Source organism: Mytilus trossulus, chromosome 4 (genome assembly GCF_036588685.1).
Source record: "Mytilus trossulus isolate FHL-02 chromosome 4, PNRI_Mtr1.1.1.hap1, whole genome shotgun sequence".
NCBI classification, from domain to species: Eukaryota; Metazoa; Mollusca; class Bivalvia; order Mytilida; family Mytilidae; genus Mytilus; species Mytilus trossulus.
Genome location: NC_086376.1, coordinates 16,630,899 through 16,652,743, shown reverse-complemented (window position 1 = coordinate 16,652,743; position 21,845 = coordinate 16,630,899). Strand labels below are relative to the sequence as shown.

The window sequence follows — 21,845 nt, the reverse complement described above, 5'->3', positions numbered from 1 at the left end:
CAACTGAGTCACAAAATTCGTTGATTTAAGCCACTACACGTCACTGCATCGCCGTCAAAAATAAACATATATTGTTAATAACGATCTGAGGTAAAAGAATAAACCAAATAAGATATGACAGACAACAACCAGCAAAAAAACACTTATTTACAGGCTCTTGACATGCAGAAGAAGAATGTTGTAGATTAAACATGCCGATGAGAGCTCTGATCACATACCCCGGGACAGAGTTGTTTTACAACAACATTAGAACAACATATAATAATCTTGATAATTTTGGTACAATAAAACCTGAAAATGATATAAATTAAGGTAACAGTAGCATACTGCTTTTTATAAACACATGCAACAGAGATACAGTACCAGTCGAAAGTTCTACCAAATTAGACTATTTACCGGATTTGTTATTTCATAAGCAACACAACGGGTGCCACATGTGGAGCAGGATCTGCTTACCCTTCGGGAGCACCTGTGATCACCCCTAGTTTTGATGGGGTTCGTGTTTCGATGTTGTGTCATGTGTATTATTGTTCGTCTGTTTGTCCTTTTAATTTTTAGCCATGGCGTTGTCAGTTTATTTTCAATTTATGAGTTTGACTATCCCTCTGGTACCTCTTTTTAATGAAAACTATTTCAAAAACAATAATTACAACTAATGAAATTAATGATGTTCTCCTTGTTTTCAAATATCAATAAGTGCACATTCAACGTATCAAGTATGAAGACCCAAAAAGACAATATGAATAAGAGAGACAGATCTGTTTTGGCTGCAATTTATGTTCTAAGAATATAAGGCAAAACCTATTCAATTCAAAAATCAACTTTAAATTTAAACCTGGTTGTATAACTAGTTAAAACATATACTATCAGAATCTGTTGAAACATGTATGTTCTGGTGTCTTACAGTAACCAGTCTTAAGATTGAATTTTGCAGTTTACTGTTCTGCATTAAAATAAAAACCTGTTGTATATTTTTCTATATTTCTTCTGATATTTTTTATAAACCTCCCCATGTCGTGGTGTCTTGACAATTTATATAGTAACTATAATATCGTAATGTTGAACTGTATGTCTGGGGGAAGCTATAACATCATACGAGTAATTCTATATGAAAAAGATAATTTCCTGAAGTAATATTTTGTGTTTGGTTGTCTAGTACAATACCATTTATATTGACTTATATAAAAACATGACAGGTAGGCATAAACAGTCAGAAATTTCTACTGTTCGAATTAAATCTCGGATAAAGTTAATTAGTACTATTTTCATGTGTTACGTTTTATGTACAATAAAGTGAAACTGTCATATTTTAATGAAATGTCTGTTGTTACAAGCAAAACTTGAAAAGGCAATTTATGAAGTCTAATGTAAACGAAGAGAATATGACCCGATGAGAGTGCTTTCCAGAAGTTTGAACTTAATAGGAGTCTGCAGATACAATTTATCGTTTTTAAAAAGCTATATATCAAGATCAGTCAAGTTTCATTTTTTTCTATAATTAACTACAGCTATAATTAGTTCTGAATATTAAGCATATGGAATAGGCGATAATCGTCTATAATCGAACAGCAAGAGCATTGAGAAACAAAAACAAACATGCCAAGCTCATGTGGATAATAATTATTCAGTGTCAGAATACTATTAAAGCACTTCTATGTTTAAAAAGTCGTGCTCTGCTTCAAATAATTCCAACGTGAGATTTTTATGTGTATTTTTGATAGTTGTAATGAATACGACGATGTCTCAAATAAAAGCTAAACATTGTATAAGGCTATTTTTACCAATGGTCTATTCTGTTCATTTCACAATATTTGTTGGTTATGCTCGCAGTTAGCGTCCACTTAAGGTGGTATATTTGTTTGCGATAGTTGCTGGACAGTAACAAATAAAATACCACCAAAAATATCTGTATCCAAAAGTAGATCAACTTTGATATTGTCCTCACTGTGTATTTAGTTCTGGTTGTTAAATCTTGCTTTTTTGACATTTTTATATTCCACCATTATATGTGCACAATGAGTTAAATCTATACATGCTATACAAAAATTCAGTAATTAATTTTATATGATGCACATGTAATAAAACAACATATTTCAGACGCGTTTGTCAACTATCAATAATAACTGTTATGGATACATCCTGTATTCTATCCTACACTTGGTTTTTGATAAAGCATCTTTTGGATTTAATGATTAAAGAGTTTGAAATGTTGGTTAAAACGGAAATAAAATCCATTTCGAAAGGGAAATCTGAGTGATTTTAAAATGTGTTTTCATCAGTCATTTTGACGCTAAACGGTTTCTAGCTGCGATAATTGCACTCAATTTCAAGGACTGTTAAATAAATAATAAAAATTCTTTGATGCCTAAATAGACTTTTCTGTGCAAAAACATTTGAAATAGATGAATTGATTTGAAGCGTGACTGAATTACAAAACCTTTAACAAGATAGTGTGAATTAAGTATTAACTAAGAGTTAAAATATATAGGGGAATAATTTGTTAAATGATAAAGTATGTTTTGATATTTGAGCTATGCAATATGTGGCACAGTTTTAATCATCTGTACTTTAAAAAAGCCGTACCACAAGCAGTTGTTTTCTGCAACAATGCCAAATACTTAATGACATAGAAAAATAAGTCACTAATGTTTTGGTGAGTTGCTATTACCTTTGAACTACTGGCTTTCAGTTACTAGTACTGTGTCTCCTTGCTTTTTTTGCTAGTACCTTTTGTGCATTGTATCGATCTCATGATTTGTTACCATTTTCTACCGAATTTTTATCGTTAGTGTTTAATGAAATGCTGTTAAACCACTGCCGCAGGTATGATTGCGGGTTGGCGGCCGGATATTTTTCACTTCACCATATGATATTTATGCTTTTTTCTTATTCTCGAGTCTGTAATTCAGTAGGTTTTGTTAAACATAAATCTTTTTTTTGTATATTGGTCATGTCGGGATCTTTGATAGGTTAATACGAGTTATGTTTTTTGTTTATTGGTGAAGGCTTTACGGTGACCAATAGTTGTTAATTTATTTTTATCATTGTGTATATTACACGTTAATAAACCATGGTTGAGAGTTGTTTCATTGACAATCATTCTGCATATCCTTTGTTGTTACATAACTATTATGAAAGTGATTGCTAGAAGATCTTGTATTTGATGACTAATCACAATTCGATGATGAATGATATTGATGATGGACTGAAATCTATTTTATCAAATTGTTTTAAATCCAATTTCATCACTGTTATTTGAAAAATCCCTTGAACTACAACTTATATAGAAATATTTATTATATTTGCAACTATTTTATTACATAAATAAGTGCAAAACTGTATCAAAAGCTGAATTCAAGAAGGTCCCTTGTTTCGCTGAAAACATCGTTGTAGTGCTCTGTATAGTTTTTTGTAATGAAGTTTGTTTTATGAAATGATCAAATAATAATTCATATTTTGTAATCTGTGTTTGAATTATGCAATAATGGTTGTATAAACCGAATCAAATTCGAATAACATTACAGTAAGGAAAACTGTCATATCATCAATCTTGCTGATTTGATTTTCGATTTAATTACTTTACACCAACATCTATTTTTTGATTGAAGGTTCATCAAAGTAGTTCTAAATTTTAAATCAGTGAACACGTTTGTATTAGATATCGTAAAGCTGATTTTGGTTTGATATGCCTATGCTATTGACGAATTGACAGATGATTTATAAACTGATTTTCATTATTGTACATACAGTAACATGATTTGCTCATGATCAGTACGTAGTTCATCTTCCCTGAAATAAATGAAATCATGCCATTTTGAAATCCCCTTCATTAGTTATTTAAGAAATTCATAAAATACGAAGGTTCCCACTTTTCATTACTTTTTTTTATTTTTCCGTTTGGATCACATGGTTCCTGAAGTGAGAAAGTATTTCTCAGTCAAATTTTGGTTTAAGCGTTCTGATAACAGAAACGCGCATTGTCTGTACTGTTTTTATATTCACTTCTAGCAATTAGTAGATACAGTTAATATAGTGCAAGTCCCTCAAGCCAGAATTCAGGGCTCCGGGACTGCAATGACTTGAATCTTATCACTTTTTAAATCCTCCACTGATAGGTTAGTTACTATTACAAAACTGAGGTCTTAACTTCCTATAGCAAATTTGACCAAAAATAGACCCTTTTGTCCATATGTCCGTAGGTATCTTACCCTTATTGGGTTGTCAATTAGTTAGATTAAAGTGTTTCGGATGCGGACACATGTAAATTATAAAAGTTTGATTTCCATTCAAAACACTTCTTTAAAGGCATATGAATACGCATCTTTTATAAACGTATGACATATCAAACAAGATGTTCTTGAAACACCTATAATTTGCGAAATAGTAAAATTATTTTATGAGAGCTCTTAATTTGATGCAAACATTTTGAACTTTACATCTTAAACAATGTATTATGTTATAAAGATATAACGCAGATACTTTTGAAATACTTTGATCTAGTGTCCGTATTTAAGTTGAATATATGATCCGTCCTACGCTGTTTTCAAAAATCGCTATCTTGATTTTAAAATTTTGACATTCTACATTTGTGTCTGCATCTTTTCTGTGTTTTTTTCCTCCTGTCTATGAGTCGTTTACGGCTTAACTTAACTTAACTAATTGCATCAATTTGGCTTAGGATGATATTCATTCGAAATCAATAACTTACCGAAAATGTCACAATTACGCTATCGGTACCAGTTTTACTGCAACAGATGTGCATATTGACAATTAATGTCTCTATAGTGAAGCTCGAGGATTAAATATCTAAAAATCAAACATCATATACAAACTAGGCAGAATTTCAAATATAAGAAACGGCCAAACATGAAGAAAATAATAGACAAGGAAGCAATAATTTGAATGAGAAAAATGCAACACAACGAGATAAAGCAAATACCCTCAGAGACTTAGTCTATTAGCAGAAGAACACGGGATTTGTTTTGTGTTTGTTTTTTATCGCGGTCTAATTTTATCAAAGTACACCTACAAACGCTTACACTTTTTATAGTTACAGATAATACACATTTCATTGGGTTGAAACAAAATGTGCCTATTCGATCTTATAATACATTTTTGGAAATTTCTATAGTTATTTTCTTATCAAATGGTCCAGTTTCGGCGATCATACCCAAAACACAAATACAAATTCCAACAAAAAAAGAAAAACCTATCTTGATTACTGTTTGTTAAAACTCTTGATGTATGACATTACTTCAAGAAATGTGTTGCTCATAGACATGCTTTTCTAAATTTATTGATGTCTGTGTCTATATCTAATTGTTTTTTCTATTTGTAGAGTATAATATTCCATGTAGAGCGACATCCAATTTTTACTTGGTACACACAGTGTGTGACATTTGGTTTTTTTCCGACACCAAGACATGAGCTAGCTTACAACTTGTTTAATCTAATCACAGTTTATGTAACACCTTTGGTAATCATCACTACATCCTATTGTTTGATACTTCATAAAATCTCAAAGAATGCAAAGCTAGCTAAAGGTATGTTAAATCATTTTCTTATTTGTGATTTTTCTTATTAATCCTTACATAATGCAAACACATATTTTGAACTCATGTTAATCTTTTTGTACTAAATGTACAATTTTTTAACACTTCCTTATTAGACAAATGAAACAGCGCAAACATATATCAAATATCATTAAACAAATAACAAAAACATCTGCACAAAAAGGAAATTAAAAAACAACGAGATGATATTATTCTAATAAGAGTTGTTCCTTTGATATTATCATGTTTATAAATAATGTATAGTTTCAAATCGTGACGCCAAAACTGACCTACGTATATTGTCTTTATATTTCAAATTGATTAGTATTTGCAATCATCATAAAGCCAAAGCAAGTAAGAAAACAAGAACGGGTTCAAACACTTTGAATAATATTCACTACTTGACCTCATCAGACGATAATATGAATACTAATATAAGACGTCAATTCAGTGATGGAGTCGTGTTCTAAATTTCCAGATGGTATATATATATCATCATTTTAATATTTAGTGCATCATTACAATGTACATTGATTTTATGAATCTTTCCAATGTTCAAGTTCCTCAATCCTTTTCAACTTCGTACTTGTTTTTAGCCTCTTAACTTTTTTTATTCGAGCGTCACTGATTAGTCTTTTGTAGATTAAACGGGCGATGGTGCAAATTCAAAATTTCATGCCAGGTATCGATGATAATACAAATTGAGAATGGAAATGCGGAATGTGTCAAAGAGACAACAACCCGACCATAGAACAGACAACAAAGTTAATTTATATCACACGAAGTGGTTTAATCTTGACTATGAGGCTTGATTTTGATTTCCGATGATAAAGATACATGTTTACTTGTATATATGGACCAAACATCAATTTCCCAACTTGAAACTCAGTTAAAGCTTTTCAATACTAGTGTAAGGTTTGACTGTAAATAACGTAATAACGGGAAAACAGACGGAATTTTTTGTTTAAACATTTTCACGAAAAATTTAATAAAAACCAAATGTAGGTATTGTATAAAGTTATCAGAGGGGCAAGGAATATAATTTAATGCGCCAGACGCGCATTTCGTCTACATAAGACCTATCAGTGAAACTCAAATTAAAATAGTTATAAAGTCAAATAAGTAAAAATTTAAAGAGCTTAATGGACCCAAAATTCGTAACAAGTTGTGCCACATACGGCTAAGGTAATCTCTTCCTTGGATATAAATTTTACACACTGCCGATAACGATACAACTGTCTTCCTAGCCTTTATATCTAGTACCGTGAATGAGATGAAGACTGTTAAAAGTTAAGATATTAAATATAGATAAACTTAGGTTTCAACTCACTCAGACAGAAATTAACTTAGATGGTTTGGCTATACATATAGGAGTGTTTGTCATGTACATGTTTTGTATGTCTTCAACTGTTGCGGTTCTAATACATCTCTGGCTTTCAACTATTTGACTAAATATGTTCCCGATGAACGTGGGTTTTTATTTTGTTGTTTGTTTTGTTTTACATAATATGTAAAAGCAATTTAACTCGTAATATAGTCATGAAATATTCATTGCTTTATTTAATGACACTTTCAAGGTACAAAGCAATTATAAGAAATCATGAATTCAAGAAGGATAAACAGCATATTCAAAACTTATAAGATGAAGAAAACAAAACAAAAAACGGCTTACCTGGAAGTTAATTGTATTAGAATAGATTACAATTAGAAAAAGTTAAGAAAAACGTGAAAGAAGAAATGATTCCTCCAATGTTCATTCAAAATGTTTATTTCTTTTATATGTTATGAAAATCTGACATGTCACAAAGGAATTTTAAGTATTTAAAGGAAAAGTAATAGTTTTGAGAGCATTTATATATTATTTTTGAATATCAAGAAATATTTGAAATTAACATGAGGGGAAAACAGTCTAAATAGAGACTTTATGTGTTAATTTCTGTGTCATCCGCTCAACATGTTCTTTTTTTTAAAACATGAAAGCACAAAGCGAATCAAATAATTGAGACGTTGTATAAAAAAGATATTTTGACGTTAGTTAACATTATATACTAGTGTATACAACTTTACAGAAGTATGGTTTATTTTTAACAGTTGTCACAACAACTGGAAAACTTTTCATCAAAACTAAATTAAATTTTTTGGCTTCACTGCTGATTATACTACATACATCTGTTTATAAATGATATTACATAATTATAAATAAAGAGAATACAACAGAAAAGGTATATAAATTAAACATGACCTCAACTTTGATCTTTTACCACAATCAAGTATACCAGCGGATTTCAATTAGTTCATACATTGCAATGCTTTTATGAGTAGTTCCTATGGTTCATCAATAGTTCATCATATTGAATCCCAACAGGGAAAACAACCGAAGCTGGTTAGTTGTAACCAAAGACGATTCTTTCTCAACTCTTTGTATTATATCAAAGAATATTTAAAAACGTAATTACTAGCATGCTGTGCCCGACCAATTTCAAAAGAGAATATCGGTCATCAAAACATGTTAAAATAAAAGATGTAGTACATTTTCAATACCGTATTAAAAATGTATTTTCAGAAAATTAATGATCATAATAGAATGTATTGGCTACTTTAGCGCGAAATGATATTTATGATACCACTGTGACGTGAAGAAAGTGTCAAAGTTGACATTGTCGATCTACAAAGTATTACTTGACACTAAATTATAGTGTAGCTGCTTGACCAAAATACGACGATATATTCACATAAAGAACATTGTATAAGATAACATGTGCCTATTCTGCTTCAAATATGTTTTTCATGACGGAACTTTCTTGTCTAGGTATTAATGCCTTCATCCGAAATGCGTCTATTAGGACAATTAGTTACTGTCTTACCTCAAATAAACATGGTTATATTTAAAATATTTATCTGAAACGTCAGAATTTGAAAAATATATCATTCAATTTTTTTTTCAGTCTTCTAGCCAATAGTCAGATCTAATAACTACTGTAATATCAGATCTGTTCAGAAAATTTGTTTGCAATCATTTAAATTTGTTTGCAATCAGATAAATTTGTTTGCAATCTGTTCACTTATCGACCGATGCCCCTAAGTTGTTTTAGATAACATGTGAGGATAAATTTGACAGATCCAGATCAAAGAGAAACATACTGATGTTTGACAGCCATCAAGTTTAGATTCAAAGTATTTCTTTTTATATCAAAATTCACTATGACAAATGGTGGCCCTTTCATGCATTCCCTTATTGTACGTAGTGAGAATAGTTCAATATCTATCAACTTATCAGCCCACCACTGTTTCTTATCTTACTTAAGATATTTCATCTCATGCCCTTTGCTAATTTAAAAATAGTATTTGCCAATATTTCATAACCGAGTAATAGGTTGTTTTTTTTGTAAATTTGCTTTAGTTTTCAATTGCGTAATATGCAGTTTTTGCCAGTTGCTGATGTTTCGTCTCAGTGATTTATATGTTTCCGGCTAATCTTATATCTTATCACTAGCGTGGTAAATTAATCATGAACTTATGTCAATAGCGATGGCTTCCTCCGCAGTAAATAAGATGTCTGTCCAGCTTATCTTATATTTATATCTGATTCGGTCATTAAATAAACACAGATAAAATTAAACAATTTTTCACTCACTCTTTTTACTTGACATAAAAAAGAAGATGTGCAGTATGAGAGTTGCTCATCGTTGAGGGCCGTTAGGTTAACAGGCTCTGAAATGACGATGTAAAACAAGTCAAACGAGAAAACTAACGGCCTATTTGAAGATGACTTTTAATATTTTTAATGTCACACCCGTCGTGTTGCTTATGTTATAATAAATCAAGTAAATATCTAACTTGGTAGGTCACATTCGTGGAAAGGGAAGGATATTGTAGTTACCACATAAGGAACATATCTGATATCATCTGGAAAACTGGCAACCAACTCATGATGGCTTCCGTAAAATTGACGGAGGGATGATTTCAACTTTACCATTTGGAACACTTAGTTTAACAGTTTCCTTGTGAGATGTAATCCTTTATCAAGTAAATCATGATAGAAAACACAAGCCCGAGCATATCGTATGAATTGGAAGATATATACTCCGTATGTAGGCGCTGCTGGAAAGTTCACAGGTTAAACTGACCCTCGTTGTCAATTTTTAATTTCAATTGAAAACTAATAAGAATGACTATTACTTGTCTTCACTTCTATTTTTTTTTATACCATTTTCACGAAAAATTTACTAAAAATCAAATTTAGGTCTTGTATAAAGTTATCAAAGGTTCCAGGAATATAATTCAATACATCAGACGCACATTTCGTCTACAGAAGACCTATCAGTGAAACTCAGATCAAAATAGTTATAAAGTCAAACAGGTAAAAAGTTAAAGAGTATTGAGGACCCAAAATTCGTAACAAGTTGTACATATTTAAAAGCAGCTTAACTCGTTATATAGTCATGACATATACATTGCTTTATTTAATGACACTTTCAAGGTACATAGCAATGATAAGAAATCATGAATTCAAGAAGGATAAACAACATATTCAAAACTTATTAGATGAAGAAAAACAAACAAAAACACTTAACCTGGAAGTGTGCTCATACAACCAGGAAATCAAGCAGCGACTGTTCTAAATATGTCTCACTCATTATGTCAAAATACCGTGGTAGGTTCATTGTAGAGACAATAATCGTCATAATACGCCTCTGGTAAATAATGTTTTCGTTAACACTATTTCTTAAAGATTTAAAAACGGGATTGACGATGTTTCCGATAAATTTCAAAGTGGCAACATTTTCATAAACGACTTCCTGTTTAGAAAATGACAAATCTTAATATTTCAAAATAATTGTATTAGAATAGATTACTTTGTATTTGTTTGGCTTTTTAACTATTTCGATCTGAGCGTCAATGATGAGTCTTATGTAGACGAAACGCACGTCTGGCGTATACAATTATAACCCTGGTACTTTTGATAACTATTTACAATTAGAAAAATTTAAGAAAAACATGAAAGAAGAAATAATTCCTCCAATGTACATTCAAAACGTATATTTCTTTAATATGTTATGAAAATCTGACATGTCACAAAGGAATCCTAAGTGTTTAAAGGAAAAGTAATATTTTTGAGAGCATTTCTATATTATTTTTGAATATCAAGAAATATTGGAAATTAACATGAGGAGAAAACAGTCTAAATGGAGATTCTAGGTATTAATTTCTGTGTCATCTGCTCTCTTTGAAGAGTTGTCTCATTGAAATCCTACAACATGTTCTTTTTTTTTAAACATGAAAGCCCAGGGAGAATCAAATAATTGAGACGTTGTATGAAAAAGACATTTTGACGTTAGTTAACATTATATCTTGATGTCTACAACTTTTAACAGAAGTATGGTTAATTTTAACAGTTGTCACAACAACTGAAAAACTATTCATCAAAACTAAATTATTGTTTTGGTTTCACTGCTGATTATACTACAGACATCTGTTTATAAATGATATTACATAATTATAAATAAAGAGAATACAGCAGAAAAGGTATATAAATTAAACATGACCTCAACTTTGATCTTTTACCACAATCAAGTATACCAGCGGATTTCAATTAGTTCATACATTGCAATGGTTTTATGAGTAGTTCCTATGGTTCATCAATAGTTCATCATATTGAATCCCAACAGGGAAAACAACCGAAGCTGGTTAGTTGTAACCAAAGACGTTTATTTCTCAACTCTTTGTATTATATCAAAGAATATTTAAAAACGTAATTACTAGCATGCTGTGCCCGACCAATATCAAAAGAGAATATCGGTCGTCAAAACATGTTAAAATACAAGATGTAGTTCATTTTCAATACGATACACAAAATTTATTTTCAGAAAGTATGATCATAAAAGAATGTATTTGCTACTTTAGTGCGAAATGATATTTATGATACCACTGCGACGTGAAGAAAGTGTCAAAGTTGACATTGTCGATCTACAAAGTATTACTTGACACTAAATTATAGTGTAGCTGCTTGACCAAAATACGACGATATACTCAGATTAACAACATTGCATAAGATACCATGTGTCTTTTCTACTTCAAATATGTTTTTCATGACGCAACTTTCTTGTCTAGGTATTAATGCCTTCATCCGAAATGCGTCTTTGAGGACAATTAGTTACTGTCTTACCTCAAATGAACATGATTCAATTTAAAGTATTAATCTGAAACGTCAAAATCTGAAAAATTATATATATATATTTTTCAGTCTTGAAAAATTATATATATATATTTTTCAGTCTTGTAGCCAATAGTCAGATCTTTTAACTACTGTAATATCAGATCTGGTCAGAAAATTTGTTTGCAATCAGTTCACTCATCAACCGAGGCCCCAAGTTGTTTTAGATAACATGGGAGGATAAATTTGACAATGCCAGATAAAAAAAAAACAAAAACATACTGATTAACAGCGAACAAGTTAAGATTCAAAGTATTTCTTTTTATATCACAATTCTCTCGATCAAATGATGGCCCTATCATGCATTCCCTTATTTTACGTACAATTGGAGTACCGATCGTTTCACTACAGATAACTTTACAAATACAACTACATGTAAACTTACTTTTCAATCATTTAATTGAATTTCTTATTTTTCGAGACTGAAACCCTGGATTTGTTTACACAACAAACGAAGAGTGTCATATTCGAAATCTATGTTAATGTCTAGTTTACAAAAATATAAACCTGCAATCTGTGATATTTTATTAAACGATGTAACAAAACAGTGAGAGCCCAAGTAGATTAGTTAATGCTAATTGAATCACCCCCCTTAATAAAGTCACTACTTTCTTACTAACTAAACAGTGTAAAAGTACCAACTAAATTAGGTCTGTTCTATTGCAAGCATGAGGTTTGAATTCGACATTTTACATTATTTACAACTTTTATAACAAACGAAAGTAAAATTGCAGCAGAATTTGCGGTTTTTTTTTTTTTGTTTTTTTTTTGTTAATTTGCTTTAGTTAAGGTTTCAATTGCGTAATATACAGTGCTTGCCAGTTGCTGATGTTTCGTCTCAGTGATTTATATGTATCCGGCTAATCCTATATCTTATCACTAGCGTGGTAAATTAATCATGAACTTATGTCAATAAAGATGGCTTCCTCCGCAGTCAATATAATATCTGTCCAGCTTATCTTATATTTATATCTGATTTGGTCATTAAATAAACATAGAAAGAAGTAAACATTTGTGCACTCACACTTTCTACTTTAAAGAAAAAAAAGTAGAAGATGTGGTATGATTGCCAATGAGACAATTCTCCACAAGAGACCAAATGACACAGACAAAAACAACTATATGTCATCATACGGCCTGCAACGATGAGCAAACCGCATAGTCAGCTTTAAAAGACTCCGAAGTGACAATGTAAAACAAGTCAAACGAGAAAACTAACGGTCTAATTGATGATTACTTTTGATATTTTTGGAAGGTGTGTCAGGAATATGTATTTTCCACAAAATGATAGAACTTCATTACACAAATAAAGAAATACCAAGAAGGCAGAGGTGGAAAATGGAGGAATGATATCAGAGTGATAGTCAAACTCATAGATTGAAAATAAACTGACAAACGCCATGACTAAAAATAAAAAGACAAACAGACAACTAATAGTACAGAAGACATAACCTAGAAAACTTAAGACTAAGCAACACGAACTCCACCAAAAACTGGGGATGGTCTCAGTTGCTACATGTGGCACCCGTCGTGTTGCTTATGATATTACGAATCCGGTAAATGGTCTAATTCGGTAGGTGACTTCGTGAAAAGGGAAGGGTATTGTAGTAACGACATAAGTAACATATTCGATATCATCTGAGAATTGGTTATTTCTTAACGGTCGACCAACTTGCGATGGCTTTCGTAAAAATCTACGAAGGGATGATTTAGACTTCACCATTTGGAACTCTTGGTTTAAAAGCTTACTTGTGATCAGCAATACTCTATCAGGAAAATCATGATAGGAAACACAAGCCCGAGATTATCGTATCAATTGGAATATTTACACTCCGTATGCAGGCGCTGCTGGAATGTTACTAAATAGAAATAGAAAGTTCTTGGGAAGCTGAACTTATCACTTTTGTCGTACAGTTTTGTTTTCAACTGACCCTCAATTTATAACTTCAATTGGAAACTAATAAAGTTGATTATTACTTGTCTTCACTCATATGCTGATCAATGATAATGCATGTTGACCAAGGTTGCTTTTGTTAATTAGTGCTGTCTTTGTTTCATTCATTCGCATTTTTATTGTTTAAAAAATAACGTAGGGATAAACTTGAGTAAAGATACAATCAATATGATTTCTTTCTAGAAATTATCTGTGAAAAAAGTTCTCCTAGAACATATTTCATGATATATAAGTTCCACTGGAATTTTCTGCACAGGAACATATTTTGCCTCATAACTACACAAAAAGTCATGTAATATACTGTTGCTGCTATAAGGAACTCATTAAATGACACTCACTTCGACTCGGTCAATTCAACACATTCGTGATGTAATGATTATGTTGCTTTGGAGTCAGTACTTTTTCTTATTTCTCTTGAGACAGTTTTTTTTTGGCAGGTGAAAACCCTTTCATATGAAGTCTATTTGCACTGTTCACTTGTGTGATTGTGTCTTTTTATTGAGATTCTAGTCAGCCATTTCTATTGATATTTTATAGTGCGTCTTTTTATGTTGAGATGTTACACCATTGTTTCATGTAAGAGAGAATGTTTGTAACTATTTAGAACCTGATGTTCAGTACTTGTCGTTTGTTGATGTGGTTCAAAAGTATTTTTCGCTTCTCGCATACCACATCTTCTTTTATCTACGTTTGATAATAATGTGAACCTGCATGAGAGTATCGTTCTAATTTAGATGTACAAATGACATAGTATCGAGCAGAGGACTTTATACTGATGAAGAACGGGACGCTGACAGTTGAAAAGTTTCTAGTTTGAAGTCGACTATAAAATATACTTAGTAAGCACTAACCTTTGATCTCAACTTTCTGATTTCAGATGATTGCCTTGAATATGGTGAATTTAAATATAGATGTCATACGTTTCCAGCTCATCACTGTGCCCGAGCAGGAAAAATAGGAAAAGCAAGAATACGCACATTAAAGATGACGTTAGTAATAGGTATGCTTAATACTATATCGTATGCAATAATTCTTAAGTTAACATTACCACATAAAAAAATAATAATAACAAAAATATTATACCCCAAGGAATATCCAAAAAGAATAAACTGACAAAATAAGCCTTGAGCCTTAATATTACACATTTGACAAAACATAGTTCTGACATGGTAAAATCATTTTCCGGAAGTATACTTGAATAAACCTGGTTTTATAACAAGATATAACAAGATATAACAAGATATATCAAGATGTAACAAGATATATATAAAGTACCAACAAATAGAAAGTACCAACAAGTACTGAATCAATCAATGTTCTGCACACCAATTGAAAGTATATGGGCAATGTTCCTAATTTTGCTAAGAGAAATCTATATACATATAGCATACAACTAAAAGACGATGGTTTTTCAATAAATCTGAATATATATGCCTTGGTGTAAAAGTATAACAAAGGGATGGTAGTGGATGGTTTAAAAGGTTGAGGACAAAAGCAGTTACAATCGACTAGGGGAACCTATTTCAAGCATATTTTGCACCTGTCCTAAGTCAGGAATCTGATGTGCAGTAGTTTTCGTTTGTTTATGTAATTTGTACGAGTTTCTCGTTTCTCGTTTTTTCATATGGATTTGACCGTTGGTTTTCCCTTTGAATGGTTTTACAATAGTAATCTTAGGGTCTTTTATAGCTTGTTGTTCGGTGTGAGCCCAGGCTCCGTGTTGAAGGCCGTACATTGATCTTTAATGGTTCACTTTTAAAAATTGTTATTTGGATGGAGAGTTATCTCGTTCGCACTCATACCACATCTTCCTATTTCTTTAAAGTAGAATATATGTATTATTCATCGCTTCCATGACAGAACAGCTACATCATCAGAAAGTATATTTGGAAATATAAAATGAAATCATGTACATTTTATAGGTCTCTTTATTTCCGTAACTAGCACGGTTATACGTAAATTGCTTCTCCTAACGGCAATTTGTTTCCTTGCTTGATTACGATTTACCTACATAAACAGAATAAGATACAGACTGATCATCTATATTTATCTTCAGTCTGAGTCACGTAAAACAAAACTCGCCATTCACTTTTAACCCAATTGATGACACGCATAGGCGTTAAACATGAAATTATAATAGGATAGGTATAATAAATGGCGTCAACTCCAAAGTTATTCAAAAGTTAAAAATAAAATATATTGTCTGCAAATACGTCCAAACATGATGAAGAAATACAAAAAGAAATGTTTAGGACAGCATACAATCTTTTTGTCATACATTAGCAAGTGAAATTAAAAATTCATGGCGATATGCTTTTTCTTGGATTATGATGTGTATGTATTTTTCTCCTGTGATTAGAAAAAAAACAAATCATCTATTAAGGTTACCCGATTATGTTATTGAATCATTTGATGTTCTTTTCAAAATAACATTGTTCAAGCATTACAGAGGAAGTTTGTATCTATGGTTCTCTTTTTGTAGAAAACGCACTGTTAAATGAGAAAATTGTTTCCATTTAAACTAGTTTCGTTTTATACCTGAATCACAACCAATCCCATTTTTAATATCATTCAATGGCAGTACTACCTCTTTATTACGGTGCAATAGTCTGAATATCTAGTTTGTTTTATCGGTAAGCATCACAAATTAAGAAGGGTAGGTTTTTAATTACATGCATTATAACAATTAAAATTTTGATAAATATGACAATAGTTTAAAGAAACCTGTTGGTGCACAGTAATAATTTCAATCATCTCACTACTCATGTATTTTGTTTATTTTAGTTACAGTATTTATTCTGTGTTGGACACCTTATTTCTTTATGGCGGCATGGTGGTGGATAGATAAGTAAGTTTAATTGTTACAGTAGCTATTTGATAATTATCATCTATAAGTATAAGATAGTAGTTATGTTGTAAAAGGATTTGTTATTTGTTTTTATCGAACGCCCGAATAAAAACCACTAATTAAAACTTCTATGAGTGCTTAAAACCAATCATTAAAAATGAAATTTCACTGAAACAAGAACTTCCAAGCAAAACGTTGCATGGCTTTTGTTTCTGGTAAATGATTAACAGTACGAATGTGTACCAATGTATCTGGCAGAACATAAATAAAACAGTATTCGGCTAACAGTTGGACCATATGAATAACTGATTTTGTTTAACATGTGTTTTCAAATGATTATTATAATAACACAGTTATAAACAACTTAAAACAAAACAATAAAACTTCTATATGCCCAAACTGCTTTTTTGGACTTACCTTCATCAGGAACTTATACACTGTAGCCGAATATCTAAAAGCTATAGATGTATACGAAGCAAATGAGTTGACGAGCTTTATTAACAAAAAGGGCATTATATAATAGTCAAAACTGAAGGAGTTCAAATTTTAATTTCTCGATATCCTAATATATTTATAAAAGGACAATTTTAAGGATTAGTTATATTGAATTTTAACACCGAAGCAATGGCTACTGATATTGTGATTCTCTCTTAATGTGTTGCTTTTATACCAATGTGTCTACTTGGTATTAATGTCATATAATCTAAATGTGTCTGGTGTACAAATATTTCTTTCTTCAATCATTGATTTATATTACTATTTATTGATAATAACTCATTGCATCAGGAAATGTAGAAATCAAATTATTATTTGTCAGGAAATGTTTCAACTCATTTTCGTCACAAAGCCACGTGGTGGTCTTTTTACATGCTGATCGTATTTCTAGTCAATGATTTCTTTCCAATGGTCTGTCAATAACGAAATTGCGTGTGTTATAACCTTATAATTTTGAATCAGGAAGTTACTTGATAAACAGGTATTTCTTTTTTTTTAAACGTTAATGGAAAGATCAAAATTGTACATATCTAACTTTATGTGAATAAATAATATGAAGTGAATGTCAATGAAACAAATACAAACTATTAAAATATTAATAGGCAATATTTCATCACACTATATATAGTCGTTAACAAAATACAAATGTTTAATATAAGATCGCAACATTGTCAGCATTGTATCATACAAGTGAGAGGTTTAGCTACATGTAGCTATAAAATCACGTTTAAGCCATCGTTTTTGCTTAACAAATGCCTATTATAAGTCAAGAAAATGACAGTTGTTGTTGTTATCTTTTCGTTAAATGTGTTTAAGTCTTTGATTTTGAACTTTTCGCTTTGAATTTTGATCAAAACTCGGTATTTTTGTGAATTTGCTTAGTAATGAGATTTTCCCAAACAAGTGTGATACATTTAATCAAATATTTGACTAAATGATACCAAGTGTTTTTGGCTCCTATATCAGCTGATGAGCTATGTGTAGAGTGATAAGTAAAACTCTAGTTTTAAATTGGGTTTTCCATCGAATGAAGAAGAAAAAATTATCCTTATCATGCATTTGTATCAACTACGGTTCATAATAAATTAATCATAGATACCATGATTAAAACTTATATTTACGTCAGATATTTAATCGAGAGATGGGCATTTCATGCTTTTGTTAAGAAATTTAAGGCTTTCTGGATTCTAGACATAATAGGGATGGATGGATTGTAGTATCACAATGGGAAGATTTGTTAATAAATGTACATGTATAGTCGATATTTATCTAAAAAAAAGTTTTATTCAAGATTCATATGACTTAAGTTAAACACTTTTATTCGTATGAGGCACAACTTTGTACTTGTTTGTACTTGTTTTGCTTTATAACTATTTTACATGAGCGTCACTGATGAGTCTTTTGTAGACGAAACGCGCGTCTGGCGTATTCAATTATAACCATGGAACCTTTGATAACTGTATCTAGTATTTAAATTATATTCTGACAATATCCACGTTGACATCATGACGATAAGTATTCCCAGTAATAAGTATGGGGATTGACAAAGTTAGTAATTGATTTTTGCTCTTCCTTGTTTTATATAACCCTATTCCAACAGAGAAATTAGTATTCTATTTGTTTTCTAATAAAGTTCTGGAAAAGTTTTGCTTCAACAGTTGTCTGGGTTGTTGGTTAACCTTATTGGGATATGTCTTCTTTTATAGTCATATGACATTATATAACCATAACACTACCAATATATTCAAATTAAAGATTATAAAACTATCAGCATCTAGTTCAACTTTGTAATGAAATATAAAGACACATTACAGATATTGGAAACATTAAACTTAAAACGAAATTGGAAAATTTTAAAACAAAAAGTAATTGTAGAAAGAATAGAATACTGAAAATATACACAATTAAAGATCGAAAAAAACTCAGCAGTATTTCAAGCAAGATCATACTGAATAAACGATTACGCGATGTTGTTAAATAATGAGTAGTAGATTTTTACTTTTCATTACTTTTACTCGAGTGAGAATACCAATAGGTCTTGACATAATGATATTGGAATTGTAATAAAATTAAAGAAATTCGCAATTTATTGTATTTATTGTATAATTCATTCGGCTATCGGATTTTTCGGTGTTTTTATTATATGAAACAGTTTGGTGTTGGTACCAGCTTTTATGTTTTAAAACAATACGTTCTGGATTAAACTTCTATACCATGTATTATGAAAAACAAATAATAGTAAAAAATATAGACTACTCGGTCATGATTTCGTTATTTACATTCATATTTTTTGGTAGGAAGATTTGACGAAAAAACGTCATTTCTTTATTTTTCTCTTTTGATGTTTTTACATGTATGTAAAAAAGGTGAAAAACAATTCTATACATAAGGAAATAAGGATACAATATTTAAATTGTCAAATCAATTAGTGAAAATATCATGCTTTCTGAACCCGATAAATAACTTTATTTCACAACTAACACAGAAGTTAGAAAAAATAAGCAAGCAACCTTTTATAATTATTTAGAAATAATACAAAAATAAAAATAAACTGTCTTGTAAAATCCAGTTATAATACGAGCATTGCTAAATTGAAACATCAAATACTTTCTAATAAAAGATTGAATTGAAAATATGTTATATATTCACAAACTGTGTAAACTTTGGGCAATTTAAAGCTTGACAACAGCTTGTATAGAAGGCTATATATGAGTTTGCCTGTCCCTCTGGTATCTTTTGCGCCTTGACTATCTACTGTTAAAGCCTGGGTGTTCTTTCTGGGTACACTATGTGTTTAATTGTGATGTTGCTTCATTGACGTCTCTTCCACATTTAAAACACTTTTATCTAAAAACAAATTTCATTTCATGTATAAATCTTTATTTTGTAAATTAATATATAATTGTCCAAAATCATAATTCAAATATGTTTTATAGTCATTGAACAATGCTAGATTACTTTAGAACAAATCTGTTTGTTACAAGCACTGATATTAAGGATGAAGAGATATTTGTTTTGTATTATAGCTTTGCCCACATATGAATCTGGTTATTAATAATCATCATATTATATTATCCTGCTGACAATCTAATTCGGTTCATTTTTGTTATCTGCGCTTAATATTTATTTTATAAGCACGGGTTCCTTAAAATAGTTAATATATTTGTGATTGAAGAAAAACAGGAGAAAATTTTATTAAGGAAGTGCGTGAATGATTTCATATATAGAATGTCTCATTGCCCTGCAGGGTACAACCTTGATACATTGTACGTACTAATTACTATGTGTTTCTGAATAGCTCTTCCTTTTTTCCAGGAAATCCGCCCAGGCTATCAACCCAAAGGTACAAAGAGGATTGTTTATATTTGCTGTTTCCAATTCGTGTATAGACCCTATTGTTTATGGTATGATAAGTGTAGTTTAAATCATAATAAACGTTTGATGTGTTCAATTCTTATATTGATATTATAGTAGATGGTTTGTTAAGTATATTTTAGATATCATTAGTAGTTTGGTCTTTAACTGATTGTTTATCGAACGGTACTGATTTTAAAACGTAATGATGAAATAGTTTGTAGCTCAAACCAAACAAAAAAAAAACACCTTATGGTTACTTACCTTTTCACTCAGTTAATACATTCAATCAATATTTTACCACAAATCATATCTTGATATTCATAAATCATATACCAAAATATATTTTTTTCTTATTTTCATATCAAGTATTAAAGTATTTCTTTAACTATGTTTTGTTTTTAATTTTAACTAGCAACATCTTTTATAGGTATGTTTACAACAGCTTTTAGACGTGAAGCACGGAAATGGAGAGGTTGGTTTAAGAGACGACTTAGTGAAATGGGCCTGTATACATTAACACCAAATACTGCAATAGCACAGGAGTTCTTCAAATGAATCGAATAACATTCTTGTGATATATACCATAAGTGTCTTACACAGAACTCTGATGATTTATCAATTGTTAACTTATGATAAAGAGTAAAAAATCTATTCTTTTTCTTACAAGTATATACATACAGCATTACAAAAACATTTCTGTTTTAAAAAAAAAAATTGTTTGTTTACATTTTTACTATTACTGACGCATTTGCGTGTTATATTATGTAATGAAAGATTCTTCTTCGATGATATTAAAACATGCATTATGCAATACATTATTTGATAAGCAAATTAACAGATTTCAGGTAACAACCATTTAGCATTCTTTAAAATATGTAATGTCTTTAGTTTTTAGTGAAATTAAAAAACCTACAAAACAATGTAATATTAACAACTATGTTTGTTTCATAATAATGTGGTTACTGTTTGCATAATATATGCATGACTCACAGTGTTAAAATATTTTAATCTCTAGGCAAGTTTCTTTCATCAGGGTAAATTTGTCAAAAAAAACAAATTAACTCTTTTAAAAATCGGTTGAGATGTTGCATGACCAAAACAAGGGCCAAAAATTAAATACATCTCAATTGTTGTTAAAATCGGCTCAATATGTTTATATATAAAGAACAATCATTGTTTCAATAGAATTCATAAGAATTGCAGTTGAACAATGATAACATATATGTGCCCTTTTTATGACGGAAACGAGATCTCCGTTTATTAGTTGAAACATATTTAATTGATTAGAAGTTAAACACACGGACTATTGCCAACTTATCATTCAAGAAGCATTTACTTCCAGTTTCACCATTAAGCCTGTTTATTAACTATTAACCTTCTTTTACAACATTTTAATAGTTGGTTATTCCTTTTTAACTCTTGTGA

At 30.5% G+C, this 21,845-nt stretch overlaps 1 protein-coding gene across 1 annotated transcript in view; it reads left to right on the top strand.

Annotated features, from left to right (window-relative positions):
* The window catches only part of LOC134713762 (adipokinetic hormone/corazonin-related peptide receptor variant I-like), a 66,118-nt gene extending 44,653 nt beyond the window's left edge, over positions 1-21,465 (top strand). The window contains exons 2-6 of the mRNA XM_063575050.1: positions 5,339-5,543; positions 14,598-14,720; positions 16,505-16,568; positions 20,379-20,467; positions 20,848-21,465. Of these exons, the coding sequence (XP_063431120.1) occupies positions 5,339-5,543; positions 14,598-14,720; positions 16,505-16,568; positions 20,379-20,467; positions 20,848-20,975 (609 nt within the window). The 3' untranslated portion in view covers positions 20,976-21,465. The remainder of the gene's footprint in view (positions 1-5,338; positions 5,544-14,597; positions 14,721-16,504; positions 16,569-20,378; positions 20,468-20,847) is intronic.
* The last annotated feature ends 380 nt before the right edge of the window (positions 21,466-21,845 follow it).